The sequence below is a fragment of the Lepisosteus oculatus genome, chromosome 1, assembly GCF_040954835.1.
Source record: "Lepisosteus oculatus isolate fLepOcu1 chromosome 1, fLepOcu1.hap2, whole genome shotgun sequence".
NCBI classification, from domain to species: domain Eukaryota; kingdom Metazoa; phylum Chordata; class Actinopteri; order Semionotiformes; family Lepisosteidae; genus Lepisosteus; species Lepisosteus oculatus.
The window spans coordinates 33,252,190-33,271,607 of record NC_090696.1 but is presented as its reverse complement, the minus strand read 5'-3'; the positions used below and the strand labels follow the sequence as shown (position 1 = coordinate 33,271,607).

At 40.2% G+C, this 19,418-nt stretch overlaps 1 protein-coding gene across 1 annotated transcript; it reads left to right on the top strand.

Moving 5' to 3' along the window:
* The first annotated feature begins 99 nt into the window (after positions 1–99).
* Positions 100–18,568, top strand: polr2b (RNA polymerase II subunit B). Its single transcript, XM_006629739.3, has 25 exons — positions 100–249; positions 1,275–1,347; positions 2,208–2,358; positions 2,557–2,669; positions 4,094–4,313; positions 4,877–5,035; positions 5,205–5,369; positions 6,701–6,897; positions 7,656–7,775; positions 8,742–8,928; positions 9,471–9,614; positions 10,021–10,160; positions 10,384–10,495; positions 10,914–11,068; positions 11,439–11,637; positions 12,417–12,585; positions 13,229–13,325; positions 14,149–14,243; positions 15,036–15,286; positions 15,560–15,649; positions 16,821–16,928; positions 17,085–17,198; positions 17,566–17,726; positions 17,879–18,074; positions 18,226–18,568. Exons 1-25 carry the CDS (start codon positions 231–233, stop codon positions 18,313–18,315), a joined length of 3,525 nt encoding a protein of 1,174 aa, XP_006629802.1. The 5' UTR covers positions 100–230; the 3' UTR covers positions 18,316–18,568.
* Positions 18,569–19,418: the final 850 nt, after the last annotated feature.

The window sequence follows — 19,418 nt, the reverse complement described above, 5'->3', positions numbered from 1 at the left end:
ATATCAATTACAATTAACATATTTCTGGTGGTTCAATTATTTTAAAATGTTTCGTTTGACGTCACGAAAGCCTGCAGGAAGTGACGTATACACCATCGATATCTCGTACTGTTGTGTTCAGGTGGTGTGGATGGAAGTAGAGGGTTATAGCGCACTTATTTTTAATTCAACGTATTTGTAAGTGTTTTTTTTTCTTTTGGAGTCAATAAAGGAAGTACCTTCAATCCAATATGTATGATCAAGATGAAGGTAGGTATCTGGTTTGTTTAGTTCTTTTTTTAAACAATATTTTGAACATGGCGTCAGGGTACGTTCTTTGATTTTTGGTCTGTATTGTACAGAGGTGTCTTATAAATGCAAAATGAATTGTGCCATTAACTCTGACACGTTTAACGACATCTGTTATTTAGATTTTGTGCATCCTGAAGTTTGTTTTAGAAATATTGTGCTTCGTTTTCAACATTCTCAGTCTAAACCGTTCGTATTTACAGTCACTTTCAGCACATGAGTTCTAAATTTGTATTTTGAAATGCATTCAACAGGCGAGAGCTTTACATCCAAATAGGGAAGGTGATTTTCCAAAAAGCTTTTGGCATTTCAGTTTTATCAAGAAACGCCAGAAAATGAAATCGGAGGAACGGTAATTAGTTCATGGTGGTTCTAACATCTCATTTTGCGTACCACTGTCCTTAGGAATTAAAAACGTGGCCTTTTCTTTAATGTTCGAAAAGGTTGCAGAGTAGCAAACGTTATAAAAGTCAATTTCGGTGAAGTTAACAGATGCCTCCTGATGTATTAGTCTAAGTTCTGTCTTTCGACAAACAATCACACTCGTGTCGCCATTGTAACAAAGCTGCTTCAGAGAGGGCAGGTTATTGAGGAGAATAAAGATTTTTTGCTCCTTTTATCCTTGATCATGCCTTTAGGAAGTGGAATGAAGCAAAGTGCCTGGAGAAAATTCATATGTGTACATGCAGTGCGATCAACTCTGCATAGGCGGCACGCTGTCTCCAGAGCTGTGAGATAGCAGGTCCAAGTACCATGTCTCTTGAAAAGCTTTTTACCACGCATGTAGTGTAAAAACAGTTTCTGTGAAAATCAAATGCATTAAGGGCCATCTTACCTTTCTTTGTTAGTTTCATATGCAGCAAGCTTTCTTCCTGTAGAAGGTAACTGCCTGTGAATAATACTTTTTTAGGGGGAAGTCCAAAGAGAGCATAATATTTTATGTGGATGGGGCTCCCTTAATATTACAATTCTGTGGTCTTGTTTAGATATTCAGTATGATGAAGATGACGATGAGATCACTCCAGACTTGTGGCAGGAAGCCTGCTGGATTGTCATCAGGTGAGCAGCCTAAAAAATATAACATATTAACCACCTTCACCTTTTAGGGTTATCTTTTGATTTTATTGATCTTATTTTTGACTTAATACTCACATTTCAACATTCTTCTGTGCTGTAAAAGTCCAGCCCTGGTCCCAGTGACGTACAACCCAGCAGATTTTGAATGTCACCATTAGTTTTCCTACAAACAATTGTAAAGACTTGAGAACTGAAATGAATAATTTCAGTTTTGTTCATTTTTTAAAGCTACACAGTTTAAAGGTTGGTCATTCCTGATTTAGTTGAACCAGTTACCTGACTAAACTGATCACAGTCCACATGTTGCAGGTCCTTACAAAGATATAATTTAAGGATGACCTATAAGACCTACTTGATTGTGGCTCTCCACTGCAAAAGTTGAACTGTTTTTCATTTTGTTTTAAGTGTGTCCCCTTATATATTCATATATATGTTTGTCTGTTTATGTCCAGTCAAGTTCTATCCTGCTTTTTTAAAAAAGCACATTTTTTTTCTGATACAGATATACAAAGTTAAAAACATTTCTGGTAAAGGGTTTCACAGATTTGGCTGTAATGAATCAGAATGTATTTAAAGTTCTAAAACAGAAGGAAATGTTGGGCTTTAATGAAGATAGTCTATAGTTCACTGTCATTCTTAACATTGCAAGCTGCAGTTTGTCTGATGCAGTCAGCATTCTTCCTTTCTGTGCAGTTATTCTGACCTATATCTATAGAAGCAGTAGTGATCATCTCCTGTAATGCAGATCTTCAAAGCAAATTCAGCCCAGGTTTTTTTCCACATTTGGGGCACAAAGGGGGAGAATGGTATTAGTAATGGATGGCCTGTTCTTGTCTTCGTAGTTCTTATTTTGATGAAAAGGGTTTGGTGAGGCAGCAGCTGGACTCTTTCGATGAGTTCATCCAGATGTCAGTACAGAGGATTGTGGAGGATGCCCCACCCATCGACCTGCAGGCTGAGGCCCAGCACACCTCTGGAGAAGTGGAGGAGCCCGTGAGTCTCTCGACGGCTTGAAAAGATTTTTCCGGCATGTGACCCCAAGCAGTCTGAAAGTGTAGTGATATGTATTGATGCACAGATACGTCTGATTAATTGGTGCAGGGGGCGGTTTGCCCACAGTAGGGGCGATTTCTGTGAAATCAATGGGTGGATTTTGCATGTTTATCACCTCTTGTCATCTTTTCGTTCTAGCCACGTTACCTGCTGAAGTTTGAGCAGATTTATCTTTCCAAACCTACGCACTGGGAGAGAGATGGAGCTCCTTCTCCTATGATGCCAAATGAAGCTAGACTCCGAAATCTTACGTAAGTTGAGCTTTACATTGTTGTGTTGCTCCCTATTCTGATGCGATCCCCCACATTGTTTAGTTTTGTCCATTGCTGTTGCAGAAATGTGCTTCACACCAGGGTTTTTTTGAGAGCTAGAGCAGCATTGTGCAGCAGGGGTTAGGTCTCTGAAACTGGAAGGTTAAACTCCAGCTGAGACAGTGCTGTTTGTACCTTTGACCAAAGGAATTCACCTGAAGTACTCCAATAACAATACCTGGCTTTGATATTTTTCCATTTTAAAATAAAGTTGGACACTGGGCTCCTCATTTCTGGTCTACCTTCTAAAATAACGTTTCTCCCATCACAATATCAATTTCTGGATAATTTATTTCTCTTATTAAGGGAATGTATTTTAACCAACTGGTTTAAGAAAAACACCCTCTGTTACATTTTGGTATGGTGAATGTTGTAGTGTACTGCCCTATGGAAGGCTTAGTGCAGTTTCCATAGGAGAACAGAAGATCATAAACTATGGTCACCTGTTACAGAGTATTTGCCAGTGGCATTAACAGAATTGTTGCTTAAGGGTCAGTGAGTATGAAAGTGAATCCCTCTGTGGGTTCCCCAAACTGAGGGAGGAGGGGTTAGGGTGGATGGTGGGGGGATGACTGAATGTGGAGGAGAGGACAGGATGGATGTCACTAGTTGAAGACTGGAGATAATTTTTTTATCTTTATCTTTCTTTTATTGTATACTATTTCATGGTGGATTTTTTTCTTCTCTTAATCTTATTGTTTTTCAATGATGGATGGTATTTGAATTTTGTTGGAAAATTAATAAAAGGATGTAAAAATACCCAGTTTTGAGTTCCATTGTAAATTGGTTTGGTTTAAAGGGTCAGTCGGATAAAAATGAGTAGAGAGTAAAGAGTACTACCTTTGGAGAAGGTGTGCATGAACTGACATCAGGTGTTCGAAGGATAGCAAGTGGCCGACTTCACAGCTGGTCACGAGTGATTAGTTTACGTAAATGACTAGTATAAACTGTTAACCTAGTGGAGTGTATGTGTCCTTTCTTTTGCGTTCCTTATCTTGATATGAAATTCAAGTCAGACCCAAAACATTGCTGTGTTTGTATCGTACAAAACACTGGGGTTTGGCACATTGTCCTGGCCAAATTTCATCCTGGCCTTTACCAGTCATACCCTCCTAATAATCCCTATCTCTGACTTCATCACTTTGTTCTCCTCCCCACTGATAGCTGGTGTGTGCTGGGTGTACTGGTGCACTATGTTTGCTATTGCATCATCCAGATGGGTGCTGCACATTGGTGGTGGTGGAGGGGAGTTCTCATTACCTGTAAAGCTCTTTGAGTGGAGTGGCCAGAAAAGCGCTATATAAGTGTAAGCAATTATTATCTTCTGAATCTATTGATGTTCACAAATTTTTTTCCTGGCTCAGGTACTCTGCTCCTCTCTATGTGGACATCACCAAAACCATCATCAAGGAAGGGGAGGAGCAGCTGCAGACGCAGCACCAGAAAACCTTCATCGGAAAGATTCCCATCATGCTGCGCTCCACCTACTGCTTACTCAGTGGGCTGACAGACCGTGATCTCTGTGAGCTTAATGAGTGTCCCCTGGACCCGGGAGGCTATTTCATCATTAACGGATCAGAAAAGGTAAAAGGAATAATCCTGTCCAGCTGAGCACAGCCGATGGACAGACATTTCATGTGAAGTGGTGTTTTACAAAGATTTTCATACTCTATAACAGCAATAGGGACACCTTTAGTCAAGTCTTTGGCATCGGTCAGAAGTATTTAATGTTTTAATTGTTAATAAAAATCTGCAGATTTTCCAAAAAAAAACATTGTAGATTGTCTGGTTAGCTTCTTTTTGAAGAGCGGAATTCATACATGGAGAGAACTTGAAATGGGCCAGATCTTGACACAACCTCTTGCCCCCCAGATCTGTCCTCTTTGGTTCCAAACCAACAACTGTTCAGCTCTAAAAATACTTCTTTTAAAAATGTATGTTGTGTAGTTTCTTCTTTTGAAGTGTACTTGGAATACATGGAAATGTGTCAACTAATTCAGTAGACAAGTAATTAGTCATTAATAAAATAACAGCTGGATGAATATTGGATTAGAAAGTCTTGATAGTTTTATCTGAAGCTGAATTCGCAGGTATTTATACTGTGGCCCAGCTCATGATTTTGGTGCTATGCACCTTTTTTGCTGCAGGTTCTGATCGCTCAGGAGAAGATGGCCACAAACACAGTGTATGTGTTTGCCAAGAAGGATTCCAAGTACGCCTACACCGCAGAATGCCGGTCCTGTCTGGAGAACTCTTCCCGTCCCACCAGTTCCATCTGGGTCAGCATGATGGCCAGAGGTGGTCAGGTGAGACTAGGGCTTGGGGCAGCACTGGGCTGCTGGACACTTTTGGTCATACTAAGTGTCCCCCCCATGGAGTTAAAACACCTGGGAGAGGCACGTGTGTGACTGTCAAAAAATGTCCTTTTTCATTTTGGTGAAATTTTCACATTTGTTCACCCACCTCATTCACCAGGGTGTGAAGAAAAGTGCCATTGGCCAGAGAATCGTGTCCACTCTGCCGTACATCAGGCAGGAAGTGCCCATAATCATCGTGTTCCGCGCCTTGGGCTTCGTGTCTGACCGCGACATCCTGGAGCACATCATCTATGACTTTGATGATCCAGAAATGATGGAAATGGTGACTTTTGTTTTGTTGTTGTGTGGTTTTATGAAAATCTTTTAATTTATCTTCATGTTTTTTCTGTGCCACATGCATTTTTAGCATTCATTTTAAATACAGTACCTTTTGAGTGTAATGTTCTTAGTGTACCATGGATTGCAGTCCATGCTTTAAGAAAATGTTGCAAGTGTTTGATATGTTTGCAGTAAATGATAGATTTATTATGGATAAAATCTTTCCCTTTTTCTTGCACTGGTGAATCGTTACCGGTAACCCAGCTGTTGCATGTATTGAATATTTAGGTATATGGGGAAAAATGGGAGTTAGGTTCACATTGCCTGGATTTGACTTGTAAATCTCATTATAACACCCACGTTTTCTTAAATACACAGTAATGTGTATAAGGAACTGCATTATAATCTTATTAAATATTGGTATATATATTATAATATCATTTCCCGTACATTAATACAATGGAAATTGAATTTTAGATAAAGCCACTCGCAACACCAGCCCCAATTGATAATTAATTTTTCCAAATTGTGCATATAGATTGCTTCACCCCCTTTAATCTACCACTCAAGCACATGATACATCTTCTAAGGCCAGTCCATCACTTCTTTTTTCTTTCCTAAAGACATTACAGATCTTGAACTCTTACTAACAGTGCTTACTTACTGGTGCCTTCTCACTCGTAGCACACTTAGGAACCATGGTTTCTCACTAAGTAGTATTTCACAAACATGAAGCAGATGAGAGAATACAGTGACAATGTAGGGGACGCAGTGTGGCACATGTGTGGTACAAGACGACCCAAGACAGTATGTGTTGCTGGTTCCACTTGCTGAAATGTTAGTATCAAATCTTCATGTAAATGTGAAACCGAGTAAACCACAACTGCCTTGTAAGACAGGGGAGACCTGTTTATACATTTCATAATATTTTAAAATACTCATGCTAGAGATGATCCCTTCAGTTGTCTGATATATTCATCAATATATGAGTGCAACAGAAGAAATGCAGCTTAATTACTTGTTGAAATTTGACTCTCTGCCAGATGAGGTAAAAATCTCACCCCTAATATTTAAGACCTCTTTATCAACCTATTTGTTTTGGTCTTCAAGTGACCCAGAGCACAAGGAAGGAACTAAATGGGTGATAAATGTTTCATCCATCCTGCCTATCCAATAAGAATTAGGTTATTGGTCCATAATGAACTACATCACCTCATGAATATCCTGTAAATCTATTTCATTAAATGTAAACTTGTCCAAAAGGCAAATTTGTTGTTTTGAAAGGTTTGACATTTTTATGATTTTTTTTTTCCATCCAAATCTGTGTCTGGCCAGGTCAAGCCTTCCCTGGACGAGGCCTTTGTGATTCAGGAACAGAACGTGGCTCTGAACTTCATCGGCTCTCGAGGTGCCAAGCCCGGGGTTACCAAGGAGAAGAGAATTAAATATGCCAAGGAGGTGCTGCAGAAAGAAGTGCTGCCACACGTGGGAGTCAGCGACTTCTGCGAGACGAAGAAGGCTTACTTCTTAGGGTAGGAATTAGAGCTTCGTACCTCGTGGTGGTGTTTTATAATGATTCTTGTTCCCCGGGAAAATACATTCATAGATTTTGGAAAGGGTAACCAGATGACAGTTATAGAAATCATAAACAATGAAAAATACGTTAACATCTCATGAGAGGAGAAGTTTATTTAGTTGTCCTCTTTACTTTTGTCAGAATTGTGAGGTGTGATTTTGTATTATTAAATGATAAACGGTTGATAAGGAGCTGTGGTGAAGTACACAAGTAACCTTTTTTGTTGTAATACCTGATTATGGCCCATTCATTGGTAAAACGCAGAATTTCTTGTAAGAAAATTAAGCTCTCGGGGTTTCCCAGCTTGGTAGACAGACAACTGCCTGCAGGTTTCCATTTGAAAGGAGCCAGCATCACTAGTGTGAAATAACATCTATAGTATATCTACTTGCATTCAGCGCTGAGATTTTAAAAAATGCACTACTTCAAAGGATGTTGTTTCCAACGAATTCACCTCAATTTAACCACTCATAAAAACTTAGTTCCTTCTTCAGAAGTCCAATGCGGGGGTCAATTTTCAAGCAACTTTTGAATGGGAAGAGTTGAACCTCTTTGCAGAATACGAATCTGAAAGCAAGCGAACATGTACCCCCAGAACAAACTATAAATTTTGAAATTAAGGGAATGTGTACAAAATGAGATTTGTTTTAAAGCGTGTTTTTATCTGAAAGGAAAATTGAAAGTTGACCGTGTTATTTTTTTCTGTGCTTTCAGGTATATGGTCCACAGGCTGCTCCTGGCCGCTCTAGGCAGGAGAGAGCTGGACGACAGAGATCACTATGGCAACAAGAGGCTGGACCTGGCGGGGCCGCTTCTTGCTTTCTTGTTTCGCGGGTAAGATCAGCGGTTGGCTTCACTTTTCCAACGAGCGCGTCAAAATGGTCCAGTTTGCTTAGGAACTAATTTCTGAAGATCCGAATATGGTACATTTGTCCTTCATTGACTTGTCAGATACCTGATTTTAATGTTGTTTGTAGTATTTCCGTTACTGTCGGACGCTTCCCATTGAAAAAGAATAAGCAAATATAAGAACGTATGAGTAAGTAAGAGGAGGTTGTTTACCAGATGTGTTAATCATAAAGAAGAATGTTGCATGTTATTTTTCTTGTGTTCCTTTATACAAAATATTTATATTCTAAATTTTCTGTCGTTTATGTCCACTTGAAAAACAGTTCTGGACCTGATTTTATATCGGTTCTGTCCTAAGAGACTTACTTAACACTGAATACTGATTGGTGTTGCTATAACATGTTAAAAGAAGTACCCACTGATTGCTGTTTTTTTCTTGGCTTAAATATTAATGAATGAACAACATAAATGTCTTTTTTCCGTGAGAATCTCTCAGCTCTCTCAAAATAACTCGGTAAAATATTTGTTCAGGCCTTGAGAAATAGCATTGAGTCCTTGAGAGAATGGTTATCTTGTGGCTTTGTTTTCACGTAAGATCTCTTTTGGCATTTCTCATATTTTTGGGGCTAATCTTTGCAGTGTTCAATAAAGACTATACAAACTATACTATATTGGTTTTGCTATTTTCCAAATCTCACAGTTTCTCATTGAATTCAAAGGTCATACCATGGTCATAAAGCATGTGTTTTAAATGCTGTTGAAATATTCAAGAACAGACTTGATATCTGTAAGAAGGTTAACATAAGTAGGTTGGAATAATAATTCAGTACGTTCTTTGTAAACAGACATGATGTGCAGCAAAGTAATTCCCACACTGATAGTTACAGAGCTGCTGATAAATATTCAGGGTTTTCTTATTTTAATTTCTCTCCTACTCTTTATTTCTCTCAGAATGTTTAAGAATCTGTTGAAGGAGATCCGAATCTACGCCCAGAAGTTCATTGACCGGGGGAAGGATTTTAACTTGGAGTTGGCTATTAAGACTCGCATCATCTCAGATGGGCTGAAGTACTCTCTGGCCACAGGGAACTGGGGAGATGTCAAGAAGGCCCATCAGGCCAGAGCTGGAGTGTCTCAGGTGGGTCTTGGAGAGAGAAGGAGGAGGAATGATGCTCTGTCTACAGCCAAGACCCAGCTTGTGATTGCATGAAGTATATGAACAAATTCCCACATTGCTTGAGAGCAAGTGTGAAATGCTTTTGAATTTTTTTTAATAAAGGCTTTCATAGGATTGTTCAAGGTTTTGATCAGGAGATTTTAATAAGGCCATTGGACACAATTGTTTCTCATGAAACACTAAAGAAGAAACTTAGGTTTTTGTAATATTCAGTTTTAAAAGAAGTATGAATTTGGAAAGGCTAACTGGACTGAAACACCCCACTTGGTGTGCAGGATATGTCCAGAATCTTAGAGATTGCAGGTCTTTGTTTTGGCACTTATCTCATGACCTAGAGCAGGCTAACTGAACTAGCCTATTAATTTTCACTGTCCACCCTGCTTGAGCATAGCAGAACATTGCCTGTCCTTCTGGGTAGTCCTCTCTAGGAATCGGGCAGAATCAAGATGTGAACTTTCTCTAATGCAGTGTGGGAGAGTTGTGACGTGGAATTATTATTTTAGGTGTTGAACCGCCTGACCTTTGCTTCAACCCTGTCGCACCTGAGGCGTGTGAACTCTCCCATTGGTCGAGACGGGAAGCTGGCCAAACCCAGACAGCTCCACAACACCTTGTGGGGCATGGTGTGCCCAGCTGAAACCCCAGAGGTAGGATGTCCAGACCTTAATGTGTTGAATGAGTTCCTTTCTTTATTACATCGGTATGAATTAATTCTATGTATCTCTGCGTCTTATGACTTATAAAATAAGCACCTATGTTCACCCGACTTCGTTAGACTTGTAAATCGTGCTGTTGTGCTTTTTCTATGAGAGGTTTTATGTATCATCACATTTATACAGCAGTGGTGACTATTCTTGGGGGGTATTGTTTCTTCTGTTGTAGGGAAGTAGGACTATTCATTTGTTGGTAGGTCTTATGTCATGTCATGGAGGAGTTCCTTAGAAGTGGTGGTGTTAGGTTTGCAACAGCAGTCTGTATGTTTGAAAGGTTTTGAGAATGTGATTGAACTGGGTGTGGACAGGACTGTTTAGTCATGGTTTCTCCGTTATCCAGGGACATGCTGTGGGGCTCGTGAAGAACCTGGCTCTGATGGCCTACATCTCTGTGGGTTCCCAGCCCTCCCCTATCCTTGAGTTCTTGGAGGAGTGGAGTATGGAGAACCTTGAAGAGATCTCCCCGGCTGCTATCGCCGAGTCAGTACTGACATCTTCCATAGACCAGCAATTGCAGTGATGAGCTTCGACAGCAGTGATTTTAATCACTCTCCCCTTTGTTTAACGTAATGTGTAAAAAAAAAAAATTGGAATCGGATAATACAGTATTAAATTAGGATTGTGACACTGTGTGTTAGAGTCATCTGCCTACTAAAAAAGCTTTGTGCTTTGTTAATGGTTTGTGAACGTCATGTCATTACAGTGCGACCAAGATTTTTGTAAACGGCTGCTGGGTAGGAATCCACAAAGACCCCGAACAGCTGATGAACACGCTGAGGAAGCTGCGCCGTCAGATGGACATCATTGTGTCAGAGGTGACGAACGCCGGCATGATTCCACAGCAGCCTGTTGTTTAAAATAACTTTTGCAGTATGTTTAGTTTTTGTGCTTTTAGAAAAATAAAAACCTGTGCCCATGCAGGACATCTACTGGTAAAGACAGTCCCGTAATGTAAATTTATTCCCAGTTCTGCCTTCAGTTTTTTTTATGCTGATTTAAAAAATGTAAAAGCCTCTCCCAGGAAAAACTAGGTTTATGTGATCCATGGTTATAGAGCTATGTGCTAATGTTAAATTTTGTTGCATCAGAAAACCAAGATTAAAAGTTCTAGGGGGCGTATGTTCATATTAATTGTAAGGACCTAGTTGCCTCATGAAGATTTAAACTGCCAGAATCCATTATAGCACTGTCCAGACAGCTCGTGACTCTGAAGCCCCTTTCTGTCTGTTGCAGGTATCTATGATCAGAGATATCCGCGAGCGAGAGATCCGGATTTACACCGATGCCGGGAGGATCTGTCGGCCTCTGCTGATTGTAGAGAAGCAGAAACTGCTCCTGAAAAGAAGACACATTGACCAGCTGAAGGAGAGGGAGTACAATAACTACAGGTGTGTCAGCTGAGGACAGCTTGACAAATGTTCATTTCTTATTGCAGCATAAATATATTTTATTTTATAATCAGTGAAGAGAATCATTGAAAAAAACATTTTTGCGATGTATTAAATTAATTTGCATTTGAGAGTTACCGTGGTTATCATTCCCTTTGTATCAGAGTGTGTTGATCGATGTAACACTCCCACTTTGTGCAGTAGTGGAAATTTAAGTTGAACTTTAAGTTGAAATTTAAGTTAAGATACACCATACTGCGTGTATCACAGGCTTGTACTTACATGGCAATACCAATCGTTCTGTTCCGAAGTTAAACATTTTTAACCCACCACATGAGATTCAGGGCGATGTCTGTATTCTCTCGTCCAGCTGGCAGGACCTGGTGGCAAGTGGGGTGGTGGAGTACATTGACACTCTGGAGGAGGAGACGGTGATGTTGGCCATGACGCCTGATGACTTACAGGAGAAGGGAGTGGCCTATTGTTCCACATATACCCACTGCGAGATCCACCCCTCTATGATCCTGGGAGTCTGTGCCTCGATCATCCCTTTTCCCGATCACAACCAGGTATGGCTCGTCTTTGCATTTATGCTGGTTTGTCTTTTTTTTTTTTTCTAGCACAAGAGAGGGGAATACCGTTTATTAGCCCATAGCATAAGTACTTCTTGTGCTGAACAGAAGACTGTCGTAGTCATAAATGGATATTATCCCTAACTCTCTTCTCAACAGGTTGCAGTACGTTCAGATCTCTGCAGCTGGACTACTAACTCACACCAGACCCTGGCAGCATATCACTCCTGCACTTAAGTCTTTACATTGGTTGCCAATCAAGTCAGATATTCAATACAAGATCTAGTTGTTGACTTTCTAGGCTCTAAACAATCTGGCTCCATCACACATCTATGAACTCCTCCATGTTTACACTCCCCCTCTGTAGACTCCGTTCAGTTGAGGCTGGTCCTCTACTCACTGTCGCCAGGACTAAATCACAGACTATGGGTGAGCGTGCCCTATCTGTTGCTGCCCCAGAGTTGTGGAATGGCCTTCCTCAGACTTTAAGAGACCCAATTTCTTTAACTCTCTTTAAATCTAAACTGAAAAACTTCACTTTTACAAAGGTCTATGTTTGATTGCCCACATCTGTAAAAACCTGAATGCTTTCCTTCATTTACTTTCACTGTATTTTTTTTTATTCATTATGTACAGCGTCCTTGGGTTAGGAAAGGTACTTGTAGTCACAATATTTGATCTGTGACACAGAAGAAACAACTTCGGAACCCCCCGCTTTCTAATTTTCTCAGTTTTTTTGCTAATTTCTTTTTTTTCCCCCCTCTCTCCCTGTTTAGTCACCAAGAAATACGTACCAGTCTGCTATGGGTAAACAAGCCATGGGTGTGTACATTACCAACTTCCACGTGCGCATGGACACTCTGGCCCACGTGCTCTACTACCCACAGAAGCCCTTGGTGACGACGCGCTCCATGGAGTACCTGCGCTTCAGGGAGCTCCCTGCGGGTGAGGGCTGTCGCGCCGCTGGTCCACATTCAAAATGTGCAAAGAACTGGGAAGGAAATTTAAAGAAATGATGGCCAGAGTGTCGAGACTTTGTAGTGCTACGTTTTTGTGCGAACAACTGCTGTGCGGCAGTGATAAAGTCGGACACGTGCTTGAAGGGAAGTTTGAAAATCTCCGTCACTTTGACCTGACAGAACCTAGATCTGAAATGAAGATGTATAACGGTAGTCCAAAAAACAGGAAAATTCATTACACAGATGTCTTGAAATCTGGCCGCTGACCTTCAAATCAGGCCAGCGCAGAGTGTTAAATGCAGGTAGCAAACATATAAACTGGAAATCGGAGATTTGACTTGGGTCTTTTTGTCGATCCATTATTTATTTCTTCAAATAGAAAAGCAAATAGGATGTTAGGATAGTTAAATGTAGAACTTAAATCAACTTTATGTTAAGTACATGTTGCACAAGTAATATTAAGACAACAGAATACTGTGTGATATCCGCTCCATGTGATTTTGATCACCACATTGCAAAAAAGATACTGCAACCCTGGAATTACTCCACTGATCCTGATGCATTCCTTGACTCAAAAGAAAAGTCCCACTCCAAGAGGCTCAAAGAACCATTCGATTTTGTTCTTCCAGGAATCAATTCTATTGTTGCAATTGCATCATACACTGGGTACAATCAGGAGGACTCGGTCATCATGAACCGATCTGCGGTGGACAGAGGATTTTTCAGGTCTGGCTGCCTATTCATGTTGTCTCCTGGCTTCAGTGATAACAGTAATCAGACGCAAGCTGAAATAGTACTGTTGAGTAACAGTGTAGTAATATGCACTTGGGCAAAACAAACACACAGCACATAATCTCTGCTCTTGGTCAAGGGAAGTACCTGATCCCAGATGTACTGTACCTGCTGCCTTGCATTCTCAGTGGTTTTATGGATTGAATCACTGTGCTCAACAATATGTGCAGTGAATGTGCAGGTCACGTCAGAAAGTCATGGATCTGGTGGTTTGCTAATTCTTTAGTGAATTTCAACATGTGAAGGGATACCCCTGGACATGAAGAAAAGTGAACATTCTTAATGTTTTGTTGATTTAGACTGGCAGAAGTTGTTTCTCTGATTTAACTTTTGAAAGCCATGTAGAATTTGGTGCAATTTAATGGAATTGTAATGTTTAATTGTTCATCAACTCAAAACGTTTTGAAAAGTGCACCAGTGTTTCATAGAAAAGGTTGGAAATTCTGCCCTATTAGGATATGCCAAAACTTTTAAATTGATATTATATGTGATTACCATCATCTCCTTTTACTGCAGCAAGAAAAGGGACTCCTGCATTATTTAAAACAAAGATAATCTTTGTGATATTCTGTACATGTGATTCAGGATTAGTGTAGTTCCTGTATCTATTCCTGAAAACCTGTAAAAAAGATGTGAAGTGTAAACCTGTCTCCCGGGAAGAAAATAATTCTCATACCATGCAGAGACATCACACATACCTACAAAAAGGTGAAGCTTTCCATGCCGGGTTAAATACTGAAATGTCTCGTTTGTACAGATCTGTGTTTTACCGCTCATACAAAGAACAGGAGTCAAAGAAAGGCTTTGATCAAGAGGAGATTTTTGAGAAGCCAACTCGTGAGACGTGTCAGGGTGAGTTAATTCTCTTTGCTCCTGTTAATAACTACCTCAGTGCCTTGTGATCTTATAGAATTAGCCTCCACTATAATAAGACTGACTGCATAAAATAATGTGATGCTGTCCTGAAGGCCCTGCCTGTAAGACCAGTATAGGATAGTTTAAAACAGATGGTGAAATACAAGATTAATATGAATGCCTTCCCCCTCTTCCCAAGCAGTGCTTTTCAAGTAGTAACTTTGTATTAAAGAAAAACACTTTTGTGTAGAAAAGTGTGTATATAGTAGTAAAATACAGGAATAAAGAAAGAAGCTCAATTGCCCTTATTCCGAAAGAAAAGGAAAAGAAAAGAATTGCAAAACAATTTGTTGTACCAGGTAAAGACTCTGTGGCATTAATGTGGGTCCTCAACCTGTTTTGGTCTGGATATATTAATGTATAAAAGTAATCCCCCCAGTGCTTTATAATATATTTTTTATTGTTGATTTATAGTTTTGCTTTATAAAACCAAGTTGTATTCATTTGATGAACATCTTGGAATTTGAAATCGCATTGATGGTACCCTTCTGCTTCTTTCTTTTCATACATTGGATACACTTGGATCTGCTTCTCAATATCTCGGGAGGAATAAATAATATTGCTGCAGTTTTCATTACCGCCAGCTGCCAGTGAAGTCCTCTCTGCCCCTTGCCACGGTTGTAGTCACTGGATAATAAAAAGCCCAACTTAGAAAAAGAGCCAAATTGCCACCGTAGAATTTCAGATTGAGAAGAAGAACTGACAAAAGGGGTGTCCTTGATCCATCAGGTATGAGGCACGCCATCTACGACAAGCTGGACGACGACGGGCTGATCGCGCCGGGCGTGCGCGTGTCCGGGGAGGATGTGATCATCGGCAAGACGGTCACGCTGCCGGAGAATGAAGATGAGCTGGACAGCACCAACCGGCGCTACACCAAGAGAGACTGCAGCACCTTCCTGCGCACCAGCGAGACCGGCATCGTGGACCAGGTCATGGTCACGCTCAACCAGGAGGGGTACAAGTTCTGTAAGATAAGGGTGAGTCTGCCACCCTCAAGTTTCTCCACTTACCGACAACACAATCTTGGGCTGTAGAATGATCATGAAATGGAAAAGCTTCTTTCTATCTCAGCGCTTGTTACAGATGTGCCCAGCTTTAATTTAATTTCTCTTGTTTTTCAATGATCACAAGGAAATGGCTGGAAATGGTCTTGAGGTCACGAAGAGAAATAGCCCTGTGCTTGCTTATTGTTTTTCAAGGACTTTGCCGTATTTTTCAGCGGTGTTTGTTTCTCTTCTGTGAATCCACAGGTGCGGTCGGTTAGAATCCCCCAGATTGGAGACAAGTTTGCCAGTAGACATGGGCAGAAAGGTACTTGTGGGATCCAGTACAGACAAGAGGTAAAAGTTTATTTGTGCAATGCGTCAACCTCCCTTGTTTATTTTCAGAAATGCATTCTTTGTGAACTTAAACCAGATACACTCTCTATGGAAGATCCTGTCCATAGCTGACCACTTCTGTGCCCTGTGTATACTTTGGACTAAATGCAAAACATTCTTGCAAAATATTTCAACTAAGTGATGTGAAATTGGGCTGCAGTTTACTATGGAAATGTTATATTGCATATTAGAACAAAATACTTACCGTATCTAGAAAGTGTCACATTCTGATTCAGCTAATATAGAAGTGAAATGGGAACCAAAGAAAAAATGTATGGGTACCTAAGAGAGGATTGCATTTGGAAATCTGCCATTTTTAAGGAAATGGTTTTCTGAGCAAGATACTAGCCTTGACTGTAATTTGAATTGATGAGAATATCTGTTCCTACACATGAAACAAACACAGCTGGAGTTACGCCACTCCTGATATCCACTTCCAACGGATTTATGTTGAGACTGACTTTTAGCTTCCCAGAGAAAAGGGAAACGCTGTCTTTTCAGAGTGCAGATGTGTTCTCTGTGATATATTCCAATGTTCTCTGTGATTTTATTTTTATTACTTAGATGGCTTTTGCATTCCCACATCTTTTAACGGTTCATTTGGTTTCTTAGAGCTTTTTGTTTTCATTGGAGCTGAACTTATTTATTCCTTAATTAGCTGGAACGTTCATTGTCATATTTCACATCTGGTAAATGAAATTCCAGGCTAGAGAGAATATAACAAACTGAGAATATAAAAAGCTCATCAAAGGGGGAAATACTAATTCTACGTGCTAATGTGAAGGTACAATACTGTAATGTCTCGGAGAAGCCAAGGAACTAGGAATACTAACAAGTCTGCTGTGGAACCTGCCAAAATAGGGCAACTTTTATCATCAAACAAGAATCTGTTTTTCCAAGAGGCCTGGAGGGGATTCAATTATAGATAGAATGAATGCAGTGTTTCCTACGTGACTGGTATGAAACATTCATCATAGCCTGGTTTGGGTCATTTGATGCAAAAGGGTGAAATTTGAGAAGTCTGAACTGGGAGTCTGGGTGAACAAGGAACAGCTATTCCCTTTAGAGGTGGAGTATTTTAGGACTATTGCTGTGGTAACATTGTTCTGTCTGTTGATTACTTCTTGCATAGGACATGCCCTTTACCTGTGAAGGAATAACTCCTGATATCATCATCAACCCTCACGCCATCCCCTCTCGAATGACAGTCGGCCACTTGATCGAGTGTCTTCAGGGCAAGGTATTGCATTAGACTCTCTGGAAACTGCTTTTATGTGTGGAGAGAAATAGTGTTCTTGCACTCTAAGAAAGAGGGGCATTTTTATATATTTAAGCACAAGTGTTTTCAGCTGTGACTAGAGAATACATGATGTCTAAGGGATTTCATTATGAACAGGTGTCTGCGAACAAGGGGGAGATTGGCGATGCCACACCTTTCAACGATGCTGTCAATGTGCAGAAGGTTTCTAACCTGCTCTCCGAATACGGTTATCATCTGAGGGGAAATGAGGTATAGTAGTATTTCCTCCTAGGAAAATTAATGCATAGAATTCATTCATACTGGTGCAGCAGTATAACCTAATGTATATTGTTTATTTGGAAGCTTGTACACAATAAGATATCAAAATATTTTATGCTTGCTGTTAAACCTGCATAATCTTCATGTAAGCAGTGCACTGTTGTGTTGCAATAAAATGTATAGTTCTTAGTTGCTGCTGAATTTCAATTAATTTCTTGTACTTATGAACAGTTGTCAGCCCAAAAGATGTCGCAGGAAGGCATAGAGGTGCATCATCCACCTTAATGTACTGCCCAGAGTTATTTCATTGTGAGGGTGTAGGAAATTGTTCAGATTGATGCCATTGATTGTTTTTCAGGTATTGTACAATGGCTTCACTGGCCGCAAACTGACCTCCCAGATTTTCATTGGCCCGACCTATTACCAACGTCTGAAGCACATGGTGGACGACAAGATCCACTCCCGGGCTCGCGGGCCAGTTCAGATCCTCAACAGACAGCCCATGGAGGGTAGATCTCGGTGAGGATGTGACACGGTTAACATTCCCATTCTTTCAGAACTATAGGAGTTTGTCTCGGCAAAATTAGTCAGGGCCTTCAGTCTGGAGTCAATTGCGTCTGAAAAGAAAGACCCACAGCCTGACTAGGTTTGTGCTCCTGTCCTGTGTGCAGCGATGGAGGCCTGCGATTCGGGGAGATGGAGCGCGACTGTCAGATTGCTCATGGAGCCGCCCAGTTTTTGAGGGAAAGACTGTTTGAAGCCTCTGACCCGTACCAGGTCCACGTGTGCAACCTGTGCGGGCTGATGGCCATCGCCAACACGAGGACGCACACCTACGAGTGCCGAGGGTGTCGTAACAAAACACAGGTACGTTTTCTTTGGTCAGCGTCTTGGGAGTCGCGAGTCTTGTTTCCTTCCCTGATGTTAAAACGAAGAAAAGAAACTGTCGCCCCGTGGCTGGTGCCCCTCATTCCTGTTGCGTTAATTGCTAACACGACGCGCTTGTCTCCGTCCGCAGATTTCTCTGGTCCGAATGCCCTACGCCTGCAAGCTCCTCTTCCAGGAGCTGATGTCCATGAGCATCGCGCCCCGCATGATGACCAACTAGTGAAGTCTGGCTTCTCGGAAACCGATATCTGAAGAGAGAAAACGTCTTGCGTTGCCTCTCCCTGTTGAACTGAAAACAGGGAGACTTCGAAAATGAAGATTTTCTGAAAGGCTTAAGTGCTGGAATCATTTACTTTTGGAAGTAAACGTATGTTTGTGAGATCACTGTTTAAGCATAAGGAATATGCTTTTGTATTGGTTATTTTGTCATTTGTTGTTTTAGAGAAAACTTAATAAAGTTCTGATTTTTAACACTTTTTTGCTGAATTGTTGACATTAAAGAAATACAGAGGTCGCGCAGGAAGTCCTGCTCTGTATTACAAAAAAATCTACAGGAAAGCAGTGAAACATTTGATGATGGAGAATTTAATTTTCAAAATAATCCTACAAGGTCATCAGTTATCCAATAGATTTCAACTGAAATAATTGGGGTTTTTTGATGGTTACCAAAGCTTATAAAAGACTTGCAAAATGTATTGGTCCAAATTGCACCATAGACAGTAGATTGATTACAAGACTGAAAAATTATTATTAAAAATAAAGCAATGAACTAAGGCAGCTAGTATGTTCTCATTCCAATTATACGTTTTTTTTGGACAAATATTTCCACACACTTTGCAAAGTGCATTTCTAACACGTACCATTTGCAAAAATTGATTTTTAGCAAATGCAGGATTTGGTAGGACTGTGGTTAACACATTCCCTTTAACATTTTCTTAAAGATTATTTCTGAAACTCTTCTTTAAAATGTTTAACAGGTATTGGTAAGAACAATTGAACCTTTTTTAAATACTTTGAATATATGATATCCTGAGTTTCAATTCATACTTTTTTTTTCTTCCTTGATAATGATACTTTCTTTTTATTGTCTTGGCACAATTATGTATTTTTTTTGTTGGTGACAAAGATGCATAGAAATTGATATTTACTATGAATGTATAGCAGTTTTTCAGAAATTATGGTCAAGTATTTATACAAATTCATAAAATTTATACTGGTGCAGCTGTATAACCTATTTTTTCCTTTGGAAGCTAGTTTACAGTAAGATTTAAAAATGGTTTAACAGCAAGCTTAAACTTATGTATAACTGTCGCTGTACATTCA

Coding starts and splice junctions, on each gene's coding strand:
- polr2b (XM_006629739.3), top strand. Junction 5,036..5,204: donor TGATGGCCAGAGGTGGTCAG/GTGAGACTAGGG, acceptor CTCATTCACCAG/GGTGTGAAGAAAAGTGCCAT. Junction 6,898..7,655: donor AAGAAGGCTTACTTCTTAGG/GTAGGAATTAGA, acceptor CTGTGCTTTCAG/GTATATGGTCCACAGGCTGC.